Source organism: Rhipicephalus microplus, chromosome 5 (genome assembly GCF_043290135.1).
Source record: "Rhipicephalus microplus isolate Deutch F79 chromosome 5, USDA_Rmic, whole genome shotgun sequence".
Lineage (NCBI taxonomy): Eukaryota > Metazoa > Arthropoda > Arachnida > Ixodida > Ixodidae > Rhipicephalus > Rhipicephalus microplus.
In genome coordinates, this window is record NC_134704.1 from 35,621,456 (window position 1) to 35,640,949 (window position 19,494).

The following is a 19,494-nucleotide window of genomic DNA, read 5'->3' on the forward strand; positions in this document are numbered from 1 at the left end:
ACTTAAAGACTAAAGAGATATAAAACCTATTCAGTCCAAAGTCCTTGGAACAAAAGTCTGAATGATACTCTTCCGAGAATCACTCACTCAAAGTCCAGCGTTGTTGTCGTTCCGCAGCTCTCGAAGTTCTCTCCCAGGAAACCTCCCGTCTTCAATTGGCCACTCTTCAAACTTCAACTTCTTCGCCGGAACACGTCGGCTTCCCACGCGCAGCTGTTGCCCGCGTCTTCGCTCGATAGCGGTAAACCCACGCTCTTGCCTGTAGCTCGAGCCGTCCCTACGGACCAAAACTTCGCCGACTACACGGCGGACTCTCTACGCACTCTGGCGCTCACTTCCGTCTCCTCCTGTTCTGTCGCTACGGGCAGAACCTTCGCCGACTACACGGCGGAATTCCTACGCGCTCTGGCGTTAACTTCCGTCACCTCCTGTTCTGTCGTCTCGGCCGCTCGATTAAATACCTTCCGCGCCACCTTCCAGAAATTTCTGGTCATTTCGTCGGCGCGATACGCAGCGAAGGCTGGGGAGAGGCGAGACGGTTTGTCTGCCCTCCGCGTCGGATGACTCAGCTCGGTCTGACCCCGCCCCGTTCGTTCGAGAAAAATCGCGGTCTTGCTGGGCCGCCGATGTGGGGTGAGGAGGATCGTCTGCGAAGCCGTGCTTCTGCGGGGAGAGCGCGCGCCCGGGAGCCCTGGATGTTTGCTTTCTTTTTTTTTTTCCTTTTTACCTCGCGGCGTTTCTGCCGCCCGTTGTCGCAAGTATTTGGCGGCGCGCTCTTGTTTAGCGCTCGTTCTGTGACACCCCCCTTCCCCTCAAAGCTCTCTGCAGCTAACATGGTTGAACGCTGCCTCTAGAATTGGTGGTATCGCGATGTTTCTGCTCATAACATGGTTGGTCAAAACATACTACATCGTGGACAAGGCGGAATCCCTTTCCCGCCTTCTTTGTGTGTGGCAAATCTCACACTCGCAGTGCCAAACCTGTCAGTGCTCTCGGCAGCTACGTGACGTTCATAAAAATAACGCTGACAGAAAGGAGTCTTTGGCCGCAAGCTTCCCACAGGTTTAGCCAATCGACGCCCACTAAAAGCGGCGCTCCGAAAATAATCGATATCTGTATGAACACTTTGGTACTTGTGCGAGAAATTTGTGTAAGTGACGTTTCGTCTCACTTTTTTTTTTCTTTCTGGCGCTTGTTTTCCTGCTTCGAGAGGGCGTATGAAGCCAACCGAGTTGTATGAAAAAAAAAGTTATGTCACTGCCATCTATACGGACCTTCCGGTGAGCAGCACAGCGATTTGTTTCATTGAACACAGGAGAGTCCGCCACAGGACAGGACAGGACAAGAACTACAAGAGAGAAGGCAGGCAGGTTAACCAGGCACATGCCAAGTTTTCTACCCTACGCTGGGGGAATGGGAAGTACAAAGATGAGAGAAAGAGGAAAGAGATAGAGAGAAAGAGAGAGAGAGGAAAGAGAAGAGAAAAAAATGATTGTCAGCCAATGAGTCGCCACGGTGGATCAGTGGCTAAGGTGCTCAACTGCTCACTCGGAGGTCGCGGGCTCGATTCCGGCCGCGGCGGTCACATTTCGATGGAGGCGAAATGCTAGAGGCTCGTGTGTTGTGCAATGTAAGCGCACGTGAAAGACCACCAAGTTGTCGAAATTTCCGGAGCTTCCCTCCATGGGGTCCTTCATAGTCATATCGAGGTTTTGGGACGCAAAACCACAGATACTATTGCTGAACACAAGAGACAAGTTTTGTTTGTTTTTGGTGTGTGGGTGTTTCAATTGTCACGTTCTTGAGACAAGCGGTCGCACACGAAAAAAACTTCGATGATGGTCTGCCACTTTTGCTGGCTGATGTGGATAACGGAAATTAACTGTTTGCTTCCTTTGACAGTGAAGTACTCGGTGTGCTATTGAGACGTGCTGGTGAATGAGTGAAATGTCGTACAAAACGCAAACAGACAATTGGCCAGAAGGCGCCCACGCCTAATTTTTCACTAGGCTTTTCTCTTTGATCACTTGAAATCAATAAAAATTCAAATAAACGTTTAAGAAACCGCCCCTTCCTCCTTTCTAGAGATTAGAGAGTTACGGGTGTCAAGACCGACGTGAACGAAGATGTTGTGTATGTGTCCATAGGCGTATAGAGGGGGGGGGGGGAATGATTGTCCCCCTGGTTACCTAATAGAAGAGGAGCGCTAAACTCGACCCTATACTACGTTGACATAATATGGCGGGAGGCGGCGCGACTAGGGGGGGGGGGGGCGAAGTCAGCCTCATACATTGTTGACCTAATAGGAATTGGGGGACGCTGCGACAAGCAGGTGTCTTGAATGTACGATGATCGAACCATGTGAATTTATCTTAGCGCTCATTGTTGCGTTTTCCGAGACGTTTTACCTGAGGAATATAGGTATGGCGCTAAATGAATGGGAATGAAGTGAAGACACAAACCGACAAACATGGGTGTCGGTTCGTGTCTTCAATTCGCCCCAGTCCCTGTGGTACCATGCACATATCCCTAAAGTTATGAACCAACTAGCTCAGCGACATGCCCTGTTAGATTAGATGGTATTGCCGCTGGATTGCGAAACGAACGTGTGGACCCGGAGGGCGCAGATAATCACCCGCTCGTCGCATGTTACAGAAGGCGGCGACACCGGTGCGAGACCGCCACTCCGTTGGCGGGCCTTCTTTGTTCGAGCCGCGAGAGCCAGCAGCTGTTCTTGGCGCACCGGAGGATCGGTGTGGCGCTGTGGTCGCACAGGGCGCGCTGCCGGCGTGGCGCGTCGCTGCGCGGAGGAGGAAGGGGGAAAGAGAGCGCATGCGCCGGCCTCGTCGCGCAGCAGTCGCCAGTAGCGGCGGCAAGATGGAGGCCCGGTGCCCCTGCTGCAGCGGCAGCAGCGGAGGCGCATCGCTGCTGCGCTGAAGAGGCGCCGGCGGCGGCATGGCGTCGGTGGCGGCCTGGCTGCCGTTCGCCCGCGCGGCCGCCATCGGCTGGGTGCCCATCGCCAACAACCCGCTGCCGGCGCCGCCCGTGACGCGCGAGCGGCGGCGGCGCGAGGACGAGAAGTTCACCATCAACGTGAGCGGGCGCCGATTCGAGACGTGGCGCAACACGGTGGAGAAGTTTCCCGACACGCTGCTCGGCTCCAACGAGCGCGAGTTCTTCTTCGACGAGGAGGCGCGCGAGTACTTCTTCGACCGGGACCCGGACATATTCCGGCACATACTCAACTACTACCGCACCGGGAAGCTGCACTACCCGAAGCACGAGTGCCTGATGGCCTACGACGAGGAGCTGGCCTTCTTCGGCATCGTGCCGGACGTGATCGGCGACTGCTGCTACGAGGACTACAGGGACAGAAAGCGAGAGAACGCGGAGCGGATGCTGGACGACAAGCTCTCCGAAGGGAACGAGAACGCGCAACTGGCGCACTCCACCATCAGGCAGCGCATGTGGCGTGCCTTCGAGAACCCGCACACGGGCACGGCGGCCCTGGTGTTCTACTACGTCACGGGCTTCTTTATCGCTGTCTCGGTAATGGCGAACGTTGTGGAGACCATTCCCTGCGTCCACGATTCTCGAGCCGGCGAGAGCCGCTCGTGCGGCGAGAGCTACAAGGTGGCCTTCTTCTGCCTGGACACGGCATGCGTGATGATCTTCACCGCCGAGTACCTGCTGCGGCTGTACGCAGCCCCGAACCGTTGCAAATTCATGCGCTCCGTAATGAGCATCATCGACGTGGTGGCTATCATGCCATACTACATCGGTCTCGGTATCAAGGACAACGACGACGTGTCCGGCGCGTTCGTCACCCTGCGGGTGTTCCGCGTGTTTCGCATCTTCAAGTTCTCGCGACACTCGCAGGGCCTGCGCATCTTGGGCTACACGCTCAAGAGCTGCGCCTCTGAGCTGGGCTTCCTCGTCTTCTCGCTCGCCATGGCCATCATCATCTTCGCGACGGTCATGTTTTACGCCGAGAAGAACGTCAAGAGTACCACCTTCACCAGTATACCGGCCGCCTTCTGGTACACCATCGTCACCATGACCACCCTAGGGTAAGCACTCCCTCCTCAAATCTAACCGTACGCCCCGCGTCGGAGACTGGTGATGCTTCTTTTTACGCAAGCGTGCTATGCGAGCGGCACGCTCTGCAGGGGCAATGTTTATTGCACCCCCTGTCGGAAATTTGTGATGCTTCTTCTTACGCATTCGTGCTATGCGGGCGGCACGCTCTGCAGGAGCAATGTTCGATGACGTTTTGCAACTATAGCTAACACGTCGTATTCCTCCGATCATTTGCACGACGCGCGTATCCCACAGAGCTAATCTCCAGCGAAACGTCTGGTTCTTGTCTAGCTCCGAGTTATAGTTTGCATATGCGATTTTTTTCTGCATAGTGCACGCAAATTGTTCCGTTGCATATACGTTGGACGCATATGCGTTTCAAGAATTAAAAAAAAAATCCTGCTAGTCGCATCGTTTAGTTGGCTAATAAGAATAATTTTTTAACAGTACTCACATTATGGCCGTTGTATGTGCTCCAACACTGAAATATACCGGATTTAGTGTCATATTGTAAGAAAGCTCTTATTCGAGAAATGACCATGTGAATAAAGACACTCTTCTCAGTAAACGAGCTGCACGACGCCAACTCTTCAAGGTCAACTCATGCCGGCTGTTTCGCGAGAAAGCGCGTTAAGCCTTTCGTCGTTGGCATTCACGACGACCACCGGAGAAGCTCGCTCAGTGTTAATGAAGCTACCGAAACTGTAACGGCTGGTGTGTGTGCAAAGTGGTATTCGACGATGCAAATTATGAATGATATAGCGGGGCCTACATTGGCACTTCGTTTATAGATGCGTTAACCCATCTTACTACTAAAATTTCTTGCTCTACTTTTTGAAAGTGCTTTTTAGTTAGAGCTGTTGAAATGCTTTGCATTATAGCGTATTAAATTAATTTTATTCGCTCTTAAAAATTGTCCTTGGTCAAAGTGAATATTTTTATGGTAAACACAATTGATGAATGCGAATCACATAAAGTGCAAAAGTTCGTGGTAAAAGAATAAATAAAAGAAGTGTTCATACTATTATTTCAATCTTTTAGTGGGCAGCATGCAGTAGCCTGGTATATCACTTTACAGCTTAAATGCACCACGCACTGGGTTATGTCTGATATTGTGCGAGTATGTGGACGGATTGCATGTACGAGTGCTCTAACATAACGACACAATTTGATAGAACGAAAGTGACTAGTTGCAGAACCAACTTAGTATTTTTTTATCGCTTGTTGTTTAGGAGATGTTAGCGTTTTTATATAGCGCCGGCTGCTTCTTTCAAGATGACAGAAGGCGCGAAAAACAACAATTAACATAAATTAAGCAAAATAGAGTGTACGGAGAGTCATGTCGGTCCATTACGCAGAACGAGAAAAACAACACAAAATATGGCCCAATAAAATAACATTATAGTTCACATAAAATTGAAGTCATACAAAGACCTTATATGCTGAAAATATTACCTATTGTTTCTTGTTTTCTGATCTCATGCACTTTTTTATTAGTACTTTATTTGTTCGTGCAGCTGCTTATTTATTTTCACATAAAAAGACAGGAAACAACATCAGTGTAGTATTTGATTATTCCTATTTGCATTCAGTACTTTCAAACAGCCTTCGTTTGAATTATAAATAATTTGCTTTTCATCATGTTTCTATTTGTTCAACACATATTTGCGCCAAAGTATGGCCATATTTTGTGCATTCTGACTGAAATGCAATAAATAAATAAATAAAGTAAGTATTAACGCCGTGTACTACTTGCTACAGAATCATAATTATATTAATTATGGTAGTATTTTTATGACTCTATTGCTGAACCATTGGGCCGTTGAAGTTTCGTGACGACGTTACACAGACGTTCAAATTTACATTCCGCGGGCCAAATCTGATGTCTTTACAAAAAGCTCCGTCAACCTTTTTTGCGAATAAGTGACAACTACGTGAGTTGCTGAGATTTTTTTCTAGTAGGGCGTAAAACAGCCGGTACTGCCGAGTAGCATGTGGAATGTGTTGGTGGAAAGCTTTTTTTTCCACCTGGTACAATATGGCAAATAATGCCAACCCGCTTGTGTGCAGACTTGCATAAAATCACATTGAACTCATTTTCGATAGCTTGCCAGTGCGCGCGTTATTCAGGTATTTGGATGTTACATAAAGTCAAAGTGCAGTCTAGCGGAACCTCGCTTAAGAAACGAAGCACGCTGAAGGTCAAATGCGCTTTTTTCATATGCGAAATTCGATAGCGGCATTGACAAAAGTTGTGAAACGACACATTTGTAGCATCACATTTGATCTGTTTTGCGTTTATTCTTTCCTGTTGTCTTATTCTTAATTGAGCGCAGCTCATCGGTTACTAGAATGCCCTCTATATGTGCCCTAATTAAAATGTGATCCTATGACTGATAACTCTCTTACGCTCTCCACAGATTGTTCTGATTGGTAAGCGTGAAGGGGCGTCGTAATTATTCTACGTCGATACCCGTGCAGTGCCAATAGAGACAGAATGAAAACTAAGGCGTGGAGGTGAACTCTACGGCCTACGTTAGGTTTGTTACCCTTTTCAGGAGAAATAAATGTAAAGCTTGAAGAGAAAGATGGAATTAAAGTTCAAAAGCTCCTGTGTTCTCAGGTATTGCCTTGACAAAGTGAATCATTTTGGTTCAGTGGCACAGTTGTTATTGTGCTCAGCTGTTGACCTGAAAGTCCTGGGTTCGAACCCGGTGGCGGCGGTCACATTACGATGCGGGCAAAACACTAGATCCACGTGCGCAGTGCCGTGTCAGAACTCCAGATGTTGTAAACTTCTGGTTCCCCCCACTTCGGTATGCCTCGTAATAATATGGTGATTCTGGCATGTCAAACTTCCGATATTAATTTAACCAACTTAATCAAGATGACGCCATTTCACGTTGTACATAAGTCATGTGCGTTTTACGATTTGTAAAACATAAATTTGTATTAGTTTTAATCGAATGCTTTAGAAGAAGTCATGGCGGGTAGAATTTTTTTTTTTGAGTGGTTTGAGAACAATAGCGCTGCCGAAACGTCCCACGCGTGGTACTGTTGTATTTAGCTTCGGTCAAATCTTACACTAACATTCTATTGTGTGCACTTGCCGTGTTGCTTTGTGCGTCTCCCGACGTTCTTTTTTTCCCCTTCCCTCACGCGGGATAGTTGAACGAGCAAGCGCCAGATGAAAAGACTTTCGTTCCAATGATTGCAGCACAGATGCCTAAATTATTAACGCAATACCGTTAAAGAGGCATTGTAACAGAACGTGCGGTGGTAACGTCATGCGTGCGTGAGAAATCTCGATGAACGCTTAGAACAAAATAAGGGTTTGAGCCTGAATTGAACTCAGGCACTCTGCGTGGCAGTCGAGTATTCTGCCAGAGTGCTTGGAACCACGGAGTCTCCTACAATATTTACAAGACGGAACTGTGGCACTGTGGTCATCCAACCAGCATGAAAATGATGGGTAGTACACGGACTTGCTTAGTCTTCGTGCTTGCGGGCTTTGACCGTACTCGTGGCTTGTAGTTCATTGTTGTGTCTTGGTGTTGATTCGAATAAAAGAATGGACCATTGCGAACGTCGTGAGCCAATTTGAATAGGCGAGCCTAAAAAGGTAAAGTGGTGAAGTAAAAGTACTGAACTTCATCTTTCGACAAAGGGGAAGCAAGCCAACCGGAGCCAAGTGAAGCCGCTAGAACGAAGTTTAGCTAAATTCGTGTACCACCCATCATTTCCATGCTGGCTTAAGAGCCGGGCGTGGCAGCTTCCATAAACACTAGTGCCAGAGTTTATTGATTGATTTGATGGGTTTGACGTCCCAAAATCACCAGATAATTATGAAAGACGCTGTAGTGGAGGGCTCGAGAAATTTAGTCTACCTAGGGTTCTTTAACGCGCACCCAAATCTGAGCATACGGACCTACAACATTTTCGCCTCCATCGGAAATGTAGCCACCGCAGCTGGGATTTGATCCCGCTACCTGTGGGTCAGCATACGAGTACCATAGCCACTTGACCTCCACGACGGGGCACTAGCACCAGAGTTCCTTCAGTTTTATTCATAGGAAATTCGATGCTTGAAAGTATTTCGAAAAAGGGCCATTTACAATCGTCACGTCTGGCTGGCACTCGTGTTTATACTGTGCGGCAGACGTGTAGAATTGTATCGGGGCGTCATAGCACGTGACGTGAACTGCGTGATAAGTGACAAATTGAAAGCTGCCAACTCATTAGAAAGGGCATAGCTACAAATAATCATAATCTTCATTATCATCACACCGTCAACAAAGTGGGCAGATATTTCATCATCATCATCAGCCTGACTACGTCCACTGCAGGACAAAGGCCTCTCCCATGTTCCGCCAGTTAACCCGGTCCTGTACTTGCTGCTGCCAATTTATACCCGCAAACTTCTTAATCTCATCTTCCCACCTAACCTTCTGTCTCCCCTTACCCGCTTGCCTTCTCTTGGAATCCAGTTATTACCCTTAACGACCAGCGGTTATCCTGTCTACGCGCTACATGCCCGGCCCATGTCCATTTCTTCTTCTTGATTTCAGCTATGATATCCTTAACCCCCGTTTGATCCCTGATCCACTCTGCTCTCTTCTTGTCTCTTAAGGTTACATCTACCATTTTTCTTTCCATTGCTCGCTGCAGATATTTATGTACGTGTAATTCCCAAGAGGGGCGTACTGGGTACTTTGCAGCTGTAATTGCCTTAGGCGCCCTAATAAAGTCTACAGTGGTCACGTCAATGTCACGCGCACAGACGTTCTCTATTTCATGGTACAACTGAGAGGTCCATCAATAAGCGAAACATGAAAACTGATATGAAGGCGACGCATAGGACCTAATAATCGTGTTGCACCGTTGTATTCGAAGCTTAATCATACTGCAAGTGTTTACGAAACGTTCGTACGCTACCCGAAGCTGTTAAGTGTGATCATTCGGGCGTGAATTTAACGTGATAAGCATTGTTCAGTGCCTTTTCTAGTAAAAGACGAACATGCAGAATATATATGTGTTGTTATGGTGCCTCAGATATGCGCAATAATTGCTTTTTAATTGACAATCGCACACGTGTGAACGCTGATTCTTGAGCAACATTCATGGGCGTTGCGGATGGGGTCGGCCGTTCTGGGTATCGGCTGGTGCTGTTTAGAGTACCTGATTCGCGGTAACGGTGGACAAACAGACAAATGTACAGACGTACAAACATACAGACAAACAGACAGCTGAAAATTTGACTCAGACAAAGCAGAAATGAACACATACCCATTAAAGGTCACAATGTTTGTAAGTATTGTGAGCTTCTCCTCAACAACAAAAAAATAATTGTACTTTCGTTTGCTCTTTATGCCAGCGCAATTCCATTGCGTCCATCTTGACCGCGGAACTCGATTGATTGATTGATATGTGAGGTTTAACGTCTCAAAACCACCATATGATTATGAGAGATGTCGTAGTGGAGGGCTCCGGAAATTTCGACCAGCTGGGGTTCTTTAACGTGCACCCAAATCTGAGCACACGGGCCTACAACGTTGCCACCTCCATTGGAAATGCAGCTGCCGCAGCCGGGATTCGAACCCGCGACCTGCGAGTCAGCAGCCGAGTACCTTAGCCACTAGACCACCGCGGCGGGGCGACCGAGGAACTCGTAGCGTGCACGCAAAGGGATAACGCATGCCATGATAACACAGTAGAGGGAAATGTGGCGCTAGTATTTATGGAAGCTGTGCCTTTGTGATGCTTAACTATAGTAATTATTAAAAACATTACGTGGTCTAACTTCACCACAATTACCTTTCTAGATCATCTACTCAAATCAGCTCATAAAGGTTCCCAACAAGCCATAGTTTTATCTGAAACAAAAGCCAAAATGTAACAATAAACAAACCAACAATTATATTTGAAGCCACGGGTAATAAGACTAGGCAAATCCTTGCGCAACCCATAATTCCTATTGCGCCTGAACAATTGCAGTGCCACAGTTCCCTCTAGTAAATTTCGTTGAAAGTCTGTGCAAAATCGATTCACGCTACACCCGTGAAGCTATTGAGCTTCGGCTAATCGTTTTAGCGTGGCGCGTGCGAAAGTCCATTGCGAGGCTGGTCAGTTAAACATTCACCTCTGTTTACGGCTTAACGCGAACTACTCCTCACTTCTGGCGTTGTAGTGACACCTCCAAGGGACGCGGAGGGCTGCTAGAGATAGAGAGAGTGAGTGAGAGGGAGAAGAGAGAGAGATTTGAGTGTGCCTTTGCCGAGACTGTTGTGCGTGATCCACTCGATGGCTCATACCGAGCCCTCGGAGGAGAGGAAAAACAAGACGACACTGAAGGAAGACGGCATGAATATGAAAAGGTGACGCCGAATAAAAGAGGGAACAGACAAACAGAGGTGTCAGCTTTCTGTTTGGTGGGACGATGCAGCGCTTCCTTTTGCGCTGGAGATGAAGACGGCGGCTCGGAGGCGAGAGAAAACGATCTGCTTTAGCCACCAGGCGGCGCATTCGCACGAGAAACCGTTATGAACGCCGTCCACGTTTTTTGTTTCGCTGATCCTTTATTCATTTATTCGCGCCAGAGGTCCACATCGGCGTGGTCGCGGTTAATGTGCTGGGGCCGCCTCCTCCCGCGCCATACTGTGTTTCTTCCTTCATTTTTCTTTGTCTTCTTTTTTTTTGCGTCTTGCTACTGGGCATTCTCGTACATTCTGGAACACTCTTTCTCGAACCTCTCTTTTTCTGTTCATTTTTTTACCGCTTGCACGCACAGGAACACACGCCAGTGGGGCAATATATATTTTTTCCCGCGACCCTTTAACCGTGCACTCACTCCGTTCATCGTTGTCTCGCGAGTCAGCTTCGAGTGAGTCTACCGCCCCGCAGTCTATCCCATCCTTCTCTCTCCCCTCTGGCTGTTCCTTGCTTGCTGCCGTCCTTCTCACTCTCTTTTACTCCTGTTTTTTTTTCTTTCATTGTTGCCTCTCATCTCTCTGCGTCTCACACTGTGGGAGGCGATGTTTTCTTTCATCTCACGGGTACGTCCGTGTGGGGGGCTCCGTTTTCTACGCGCGATGGTTGACCCGCGACAACCCCGACGCTGCATCTTCCTCCGGTCCTCGCTCTGTCAGCATCCCCGCGATGACTCCCGTCTCTCCTCCACACCACTCTCTCTTCTTTTCTTACTGCCTCTTTCACGCCAGGATGGCCCCTACTTGGCCTTCTCCCCTCGCTCTCTCTCTTCTCTTCCTACTCCTTCCACTGCGACGTGGACGCGGTTCAGCGAAAATGCGATGCCAGACCTTGCTTTGCCTTCCCATTCTCCGGTCTATGTTGCCCACACATTGTATGTGCAGGAAAGGCACGTGATTCTTCTCCTTCTTGACCTTCCCTGAAGATGAGAGCCGTCTAAAAATGAGGGAGTGGGGGGTGGAGGCGTTGATGGAAACAGAGCTGTAACGCCTCGGGCGAGGAAGGCCTCTGTCGTAGTGAGCGCTGATGGCATCTGCAGCGCCGTTGCGTGCATCGTGATGCACGATCTATTCGTGAAAGACGTTCTGAGAGTGTTTTTTTTTTTGCTCGACGTCTGCGATACGAAAGCTGACAGAAAGATGCCGGCGTTTGTTGAGATTCCGCGAACTGTTTTTTTTATGCGAGTGCCTTGGCGTGAAAGCTGGAAGCCTTGCCTGCTGCGTCACACCATGCGGATGTACCATAGCCCGTGTTGCGATCGCATTTCGATGAAGGCCAGAGGCCCATGTGCAGTGCGATGACGGTGCACGTAGAAGAGCGCCAGATAGTCGAAATTTACGAAGCTTTCCACTACCAGGACTACCATAACCACAAGGGCGTTCAGGCACGCAAAGAGCTTGAAATTATTTTTATTTGCCTTCAGCTACAACTACTTACGACATAAACATTTCAAAATGATTTGCTCCTCAGCTTTCGTGGTCTAGTGGTTCTAGTGGTTAAGACACTCGGCTGCTGACCCGCAGGCCGCGGGATCGAATCCCGGCTGCGGCAGCCGCAATTTCGATGGAGCCGAAAATGCTTTAGGCTCGTTTGCTTAGATATAAGTGCGCGTTAAAGAATCTCAGGTGGTTGAAATTTTCGGAGCCCTCCACTACGGCGTCTCTCATAATCATACCGTGGTTTCGGGACGTGAAACCACAACAATTACAAAATGATTCGCTGGTCTTTGAGTAAAGCGAGCCGATTGCAATCTGTTTCTCTGACAAATTTTGTGAGGAGAACCACGCAGAGTATGTTAAATGGTCTTCTCGTTACAACGGTTGTGAGCCTTCTCTACGAGAAGAACAAAAGGTTTTGTAAAATTGTTCTTGGAGACGACGGAGTACAGCGCCCTTACGTCGGCAGTGTCCATCCTGCGGAAGCGAAGCAAACAGTCCAGCTGGGGTCACAGATTGTTTTTGAAAAGCTTGGTCATTTACTTAGTAACCAGTGCGAAAACTCCATTTTCTGGCGGTTCTCGACCTTAATGGTGTTGTCAGTTCCTAGTTGTTGCACCGAAGGGCTGAGTGCAGAGCGTTATCAGCATGATCGTTACTTAAGGTGCAGCGTTGGCTCGGAAGCCACTCAAATAAATAAATAAATAAATAAATAAATAAATAAATAAATAAATAAATAAATAAATAAATAAATAAATAAATAAATAAATAAATAAATAAATAAATGTCACTTTATTTTGCTGAAAACAATAATAAAAATACAAAGATTATTTGGACTTACAGCCTAAAGTGATTATAGTGGCCGGCTCTATAAAATGTGCAGCAAAAAATATACAGATAAATGTTCCGTTGCACCGTCTCTCAGTCAAAGCATGGATCAGATCTCTAACGCGATGCCAATACGTTGGAATAGCCAAATGCTAAGTTCTCATTATCAAAGTTGCCTAGTGCGCCTTTCGAATCGCTTAACTCATAGGTCGGCAAAAGTTGGTATGTGGGGTTTAACGTCCCAAAACCACCATATGATTATGAGAGACGCCAGGCAAAAATTGTGGAGCTCGCTGAGAATCACTCATGAAATATATCTTGCACTTCAGATTCACACTCGCCAAAACATTATTCAAGCAGGCTCACTCGAACTCGAGCTCATTGAAATATTACTGGCCCAGACTCACTCAGATTCAAACTCACAGCTTGATTTAAGTCCGACTGAGTACTCACTCGTACTCACTCGTATTCACTCGTATTCACTCGTGACCGTATGGGTGTCAATGCTCTTAAACACCAACATCTAATGTAATCGATGCTACTCTTGGCGCTTTTTGATGTACTACCCAAAAATACGAGTTATGACTGCCCGCATGTGCCAGCAAGAACATTTTTTTTTCTTGAAAGAGACAAGATAACACACAGTCATCAAGACGTTACTTGAAATAGTTCGATCTGAGTCTGAGTGAGTTCACTCATTAGTGAGTTTGCCGACCTAATGCACACAACCATCAAGGCTGTTGTTATAATGAAGAGCTGCGAAGTCCGGAACCATTTTTATAGACAATGGCTGGCAAGTCTCAAAACTGATGGTAGTAGCTCTCGCTGTGGTGATCACTCTGCCGGACGGACAACGGAGAGCTACACAGCTATCGGTATACATATATACAGTCGTCTGTATTATGAGATGGCTCACAGAGTTCGTTTTTTAATCAACCATTACTTGAAATGTACTGATATGAATGTGACGTATTGAACTACCAGAGAAACTTTTCCGCTTGAGCATTTAGTTGTGCGTAAACTTATGCGCTCGCAAACTTCGTTTAGCCGATATAACTTTTAATAGGTTATTTCAGTATTCTAGGTCATGCTGTTCACGAGTGCACGTGGTTAGCGCACTTCTTACGCGAAATGGGCTAGTTGAAATAGTCAATATGGCGTGAGGCTCCAACTGTAGCGACGGATGAGTTCATAATCACGGATTGCTGAAGCTCGCACAATTATTTTTTATTGTTTGTTTGCCAGTGCAACTTGAAACATTTCGAAAGGAGATGGCTGAAAGCATTAAAGGTCATGAAAGTTTGCCCTGGTCGCCATATTCAAAACAGATGTCTTCTTATAAGTTTGAGCTCAGAGTTGAGGGTTACGGTAAAGTAAAAAAAAAAGAAAAAAAACAAGACAAAGTAGCGACCGCTATCACATCTACATGTGGGCCATTTAGGCTTCACCTATATTTTTGGAAACTACGATTAGGAAGTCACGAACCAGTTCGCCCGTTTCGTTCTTGGTCCACAATGACGCCCATTCCGGGTCGAACTCTAGACGCTGATTTGAATTTTGCATTAGGAATCGCTAGCTCAAGTAAAAAAAAAAAGGACAGCAGAGTGGGTTCACGCATTTTATTATTCTAAAGACTTGAGTGCGGCGTTCATTGATTGAGCGGCTGGCAGGTCGATTGATGTCGAATGAGAGATATCGGTGAGCATAACGTCTTTACAACTAAAATATAGATGGGCCGGATACATCAAAAGAAATAAAGCCAATGGACTCTCCTCAGAAAAAAGGACGCTTATCTAGACCACGTGCTGCAAGAATTGCGAAAAAAAAAATAGTATTCTGCAATGTAGAAAAGAGTGGCATTGTGTCGGCCGCAAGATGTCGCCAAAGACGCCGATTGAGGCTGTATATAAATAGGTCAACAATAATTCAACAAATTCTTGAAATAGTACGAAATAAACGGAAGTTTAGAATCTTAACTATCAGCAATAGCGAGCTTTAGAGACTTAAATAAAAAAAACACCATTAAACGCCGTTACTTAAACTACCGTTCGCTTGGAAATGTGTCACACTTCCAAACATCTGGTTGCACTGAGTGTATGATCACCCGCTTGAACATTTTTTTTTCTTCTTAAGTGGGCCTACAACTCTTTTCACAGTAACAATTTAATGGCCTCGTTAAAGGAGTTTACGGCGTCACGAACAGACCACTGAAAGAATTTTTAAAATTAATCAACTACGAGCGTAGCTGCAGAGGTGTGTCGCAAGCTGTAAGTGCCTCCTCTCTTTTCTCGTCTTGCCGAGCGGGCTGGAAGTTAAGCAGGGAGAAATGGCGTGAGATAAAGAAGTTACGTAGTGCGCGCGCCATGACCTTGAACACTTTTTCATTTTTTTTTCTTCGAACGCGCGGTTTACCTTCAGCGTTATCGCGAGTGCGCGTGGACACGTGGCGCCTTTTCGCGGCGGACGCGATAACTATACAGCCCACGATGACAAATAAGTCAACAACCTGATAAAGTTTGTGTATATGGCGCGATCGTTGGGATGTGTGACATAGTTTGTAAGATATATGTGGAAACGATTTCTAGCGTGCATTACGAATTAAATGTAAACTATGAGCCACGGGCTGAGCTGTAATGTTTGTTGGCTTGGGTGTTCTCTGGAGCCACCATCATCGGTCAGCAGTACTTTCCGACGACGCTGGAAAGGTGTTGCAGGGCCTCTTTAAGAATCAGCCCAGTAATCCTGGGAGATCTATTGGTAACTTTAAGCCATTCGTTGGAACCCGCTATATATATAATGTACAGAAGGCGATGGGCTGCTCCAGTGGTCGTCAAGATGATCGCGCTCTTTCTCGAAGGCCAGTACAATGAGCAGTAAAGCCCTCCTTAACTCGGTGAATGACAAAACAATGGCTTCTGAAACGTAAAAAAAAAACGTTTTGGTGCCAGTTTTGTTGGAAGCCATATTCCTGTCACCAGAAACATAGTTCATCTAAAAGAAAAAAAAGCTGTAGAACCCTTAACAACAAGTGGAAGGAAAACGAACACTAGAGGTTAGTACCGCGCTGCAGTCATGAATATTCCTTAAGATTTTTAACTTATGATAGTTAATTTGAAAAATATAAACGCGACTCTTTTAAACTTGGTAGGAATTATTGTAAATGGGAACAGCACCCATATAAAGATTTCTATGCACGTAGATAAGTTCTAGTAGTAAGAAACATTGAACCGTAGGTTGCAGAGACGACTGGTAGTTTATTGTACAGAAAGCTAACTGTATAGGCAACCAACACGAGATTATTGTGTGCTTTAAAACCACGGTCCTATTCATCTACCGTTTTTGAAACTAACAGAGTGTGCTGTTTGCTGCACGCACCTTTTCAAGAAAGTAAACAAGAGTGACGTGGAATGGGGATGACGCAATAACTTTCTGTGTGCCATAACGGCGCCGCATTGGTCGAATATTTCACGCACACCCCCACAGTGCAACAACTTACAAGCCTCGTCGGGAAAATATACACAAGCGATGCTTGTTGCGTGCAGGCGCAGTGTTCTCTTTGTGACGTTTTGTTTCTTACATGCTGGGCATCCGACCTTCAAACACAGCGCAACACTCCTTCTGCTGCCGGCGAGGTCGACAGTTACGCGTGAAACAATGAAATACAACACCAAAATATTGAAACATGGAACGACAAGTGACCATGATAAAAGATCAGATTTTCATATCATAAACAGCTGATTGCTTACAAGTCCATGATCAAGAGAACACCCGCCATTGTAAAGCGGCTCAAACAAGTATGCATGTGACCGGCGCGTCTATTATGGCCCAATTGTTCTGACCCCCTCCCCCCCCCCCAATCATTTTTTGTTTGAGTGACACAATAAGATATGTTAGCACATGATTGAGGCACTGGCTACTCCTTACCTCTTAGAGGTATTTTACATAGATCACATAGGGTAGAAATTTCGGAGCCCTACAAGTACTCAGCACATATAATATACAACTTAGGATAACTGTAAAAGCAGCACAACAACCTAAACCACGTATTCAACAATCAGATATATGTGTGTGTACATGGTAATGTTAAAAAAAAATGAAGAGCAACCGTTACATAGCATAAGCAAGCCAAAATTAATCAGCGGTCAGATAAATGTCCAATGTGACGTTAAAACAAAACGAGGGTTAGGTCCTCTAGTAACGGCCTAGAATGCCACTATCAAGACATATCTTCAATGCTTTTAAAGCACAGTTCGGTAAATCTCTGGTTGGCCAAAGGCACAAAAGTTGCCTTAAACTCAGCGGTCTGCAGCCTACAACTATGCTACCTCTACCACCAAAATTTTCAACTAACAGAAGTTTTGCCGAAGACAGTAGCTGCCCTAAGCGCGACCATTCCTCAACACGGCGTGGCGCGTCGCGCTATAGCCCAAAAAGAGCCTCATAGACAGGTTGTGGGGCAGAGTGCGTGCGAAATGAACGCATTCACTGCACAGCACGCCGTCTCGTCACTCTCAGTGTAGTACGTGCAGCATACATTCTGCGATGTGCGAAGTGGTATGGCTCGAGCTAGACTGCTCTCTCGTGCCTGCTTTAGGACTTTCAATTGGTGTAGCCACAATACCAAGTGGTTCAGCACGCAGCAAGACAGTAGGCAACGACGACTCACCGAAAAGAGTCAAAGGAGTCTCTTTCTTCGTTGGAGTGCAGGTGACCACGAAATCACACAATAACGTGTTCTCACATGGTGACGTCATCGCATGACATCATCGCTTTGTCGAAGGCGTACCAGTCGCAGAGGCAGCGCAAGACCAGCCGAGGTGTCGATGGTTGTGATGGCTGCGATGATGGAGGAAGTGCGAGGCTACGTTGGGTGCAGATACGTGTTGGAGAGGGGCCTGGAGGATCAATAGATCGATTTAAAAGAAAAAAAGTAAGATGCTTTCTAATTCGAGTCATCTTAACGCCTAACGAGTCAAGTGCTCTCGTGACAAAGGCCGTGACGTCATCGGGGTCAAGTGACAAGATAAAAAAGGCGGGCTGGGCGTGCACGGGGCGCCCTGGGTGTAATATTTATTGGCGTGGCACGTTCTCTCGGGTGACCAAGGCACTCGTTTTGTTCCTGCTTTGCCAGGTTGCCACGTTTCGCAAAGACCTGTTCGTTATATCGTTATATGCAACCACCGGCCGTGTCGCCGCCATCACGCACGCATCTGCGAAACGGGTAGGCGAGCCGGCGTTTGCTGTGCTTTCTCCACACGGGTGCTTTCCTGTTGCTTTCGTTAATTTCGCACGGTTTTCAGGTCAGCTCGTTAGCGCCGGCCGTTAATTAGACTGTCTCGTCTCCCAGAATCTACCCACGTTGTATTTCTTTGTGTGTTTTGTTACTGCCTTCGATCTGTCAACTCTTCGCAACGTTCCGCAATGGTGTAAAACGATCTAGTTTTTTTTTTTTTGCTGTGCCTTGCCTTTCCTCGGAAAGACCTTCAGAGGCCCCTTCCCCGCAGCTTAAAGCACCGGGATTTTGTTGCCAGAGTCTAAGGCACAGCTTCGGTAATCCCACTAACGCCGGTAAAATAGATGCGTTTTGCGCAAGCTCGCAAAAGTCACGTTTTGCAGAAGCCACGGTTTTTCTTTTTTTTTTTTTGTGAAAAGCGGGAGTCTCTTTCTCTCACCTCTGACACTGCTCGCTATCACTGGTGCCGTGGTCACATGTCAGGAATGACGAGAAAAGTAAGAATAGAACTGGATGTGGAAAAAAAAGGTCACTTCGCAAAAACATGATTAGATGGAAAAATTATATGGCAAAATACATACGCACGCTCTAAAAAAATCACAGCGTTTCTTATGCATCCACATAAGAGGACTCAAAGCAGAAGCCGCGGTCTTTTTTTTTTCTCAGTCGATGTATATTGATCATAAGCTGCCACTCTTCAAAGGCTTTTCCAACCTATAGCGTGGTTTAGTGCTGCCTCTGAGATGGGAGCCACCTCACCTAGTTTTGCGTTGCCTCCATGATTGGATTACACTTTGTAATCGTGCTTCGTGATGACGTCCTCGGCCAATGATACGCCACAATCATGTCAGGATAACGTCATCATAATGTCACGGAAGTTGGGGTTTTGTGACGTCACATGACAACTTCATAGCGTGATGATCAACTTTTGCATCAGTCATCCCTGACGAAGACTTTCGAATTTAGTGTTTGATGACGTATCTAAGGCTTTTGCTTAAAAAAAGAAGTATATTCGGGGCTACCTACAATGATCTGGTTAAGAGCTTTTACCTCAGACGCCGAGCCTTTCCCTCACCTCACCCCAAGCTCAACCGGGCACAGGCCACCACTTTGAGTCTACTTCAAACAAACACGTATTCCTCACCTGCCCGCTTTCACCTCATATTCCCGGACGTTTACACAACCTCCCACTGCCGGTGCTGCGGCACTCACCCGGCTACGCTTCCGCACATGCTGTGGGAGTTCCCGGCACAGTACAGACACACTAACGCCACGACCCATTCGTCGAAGCTCCATGAGGCTCTGCGGAGCCCCGCTCTTGACGACCAAACATGGGCGATTCAGCACGCCCGTGAGGCGGCGTCGAGGCAAGCCCTTGACGTCCCCTCATGGGAGGCCTAGGCCCGGCCACCTAAACTTGCTGGTTTCTTA

At 46.9% G+C, this 19,494-nt stretch overlaps 1 protein-coding gene across 1 annotated transcript in view; it reads left to right on the forward strand.

Moving 5' to 3' along the window:
* The first annotated feature begins 2,887 nt into the window (after positions 1-2,887).
* Positions 2,888-19,494, forward strand: part of Shal (Potassium voltage-gated channel protein Shal) — a 232,180-nt gene continuing 215,573 nt past the window's right edge. Inside the window, exon 1 of the mRNA XM_075895199.1 lies at positions 2,888-4,070. Coding sequence (XP_075751314.1) covers positions 2,956-4,070 — 1,115 coding nt within the window. The 5' untranslated portion in view covers positions 2,888-2,955. The remainder of the gene's footprint in view (positions 4,071-19,494) is intronic.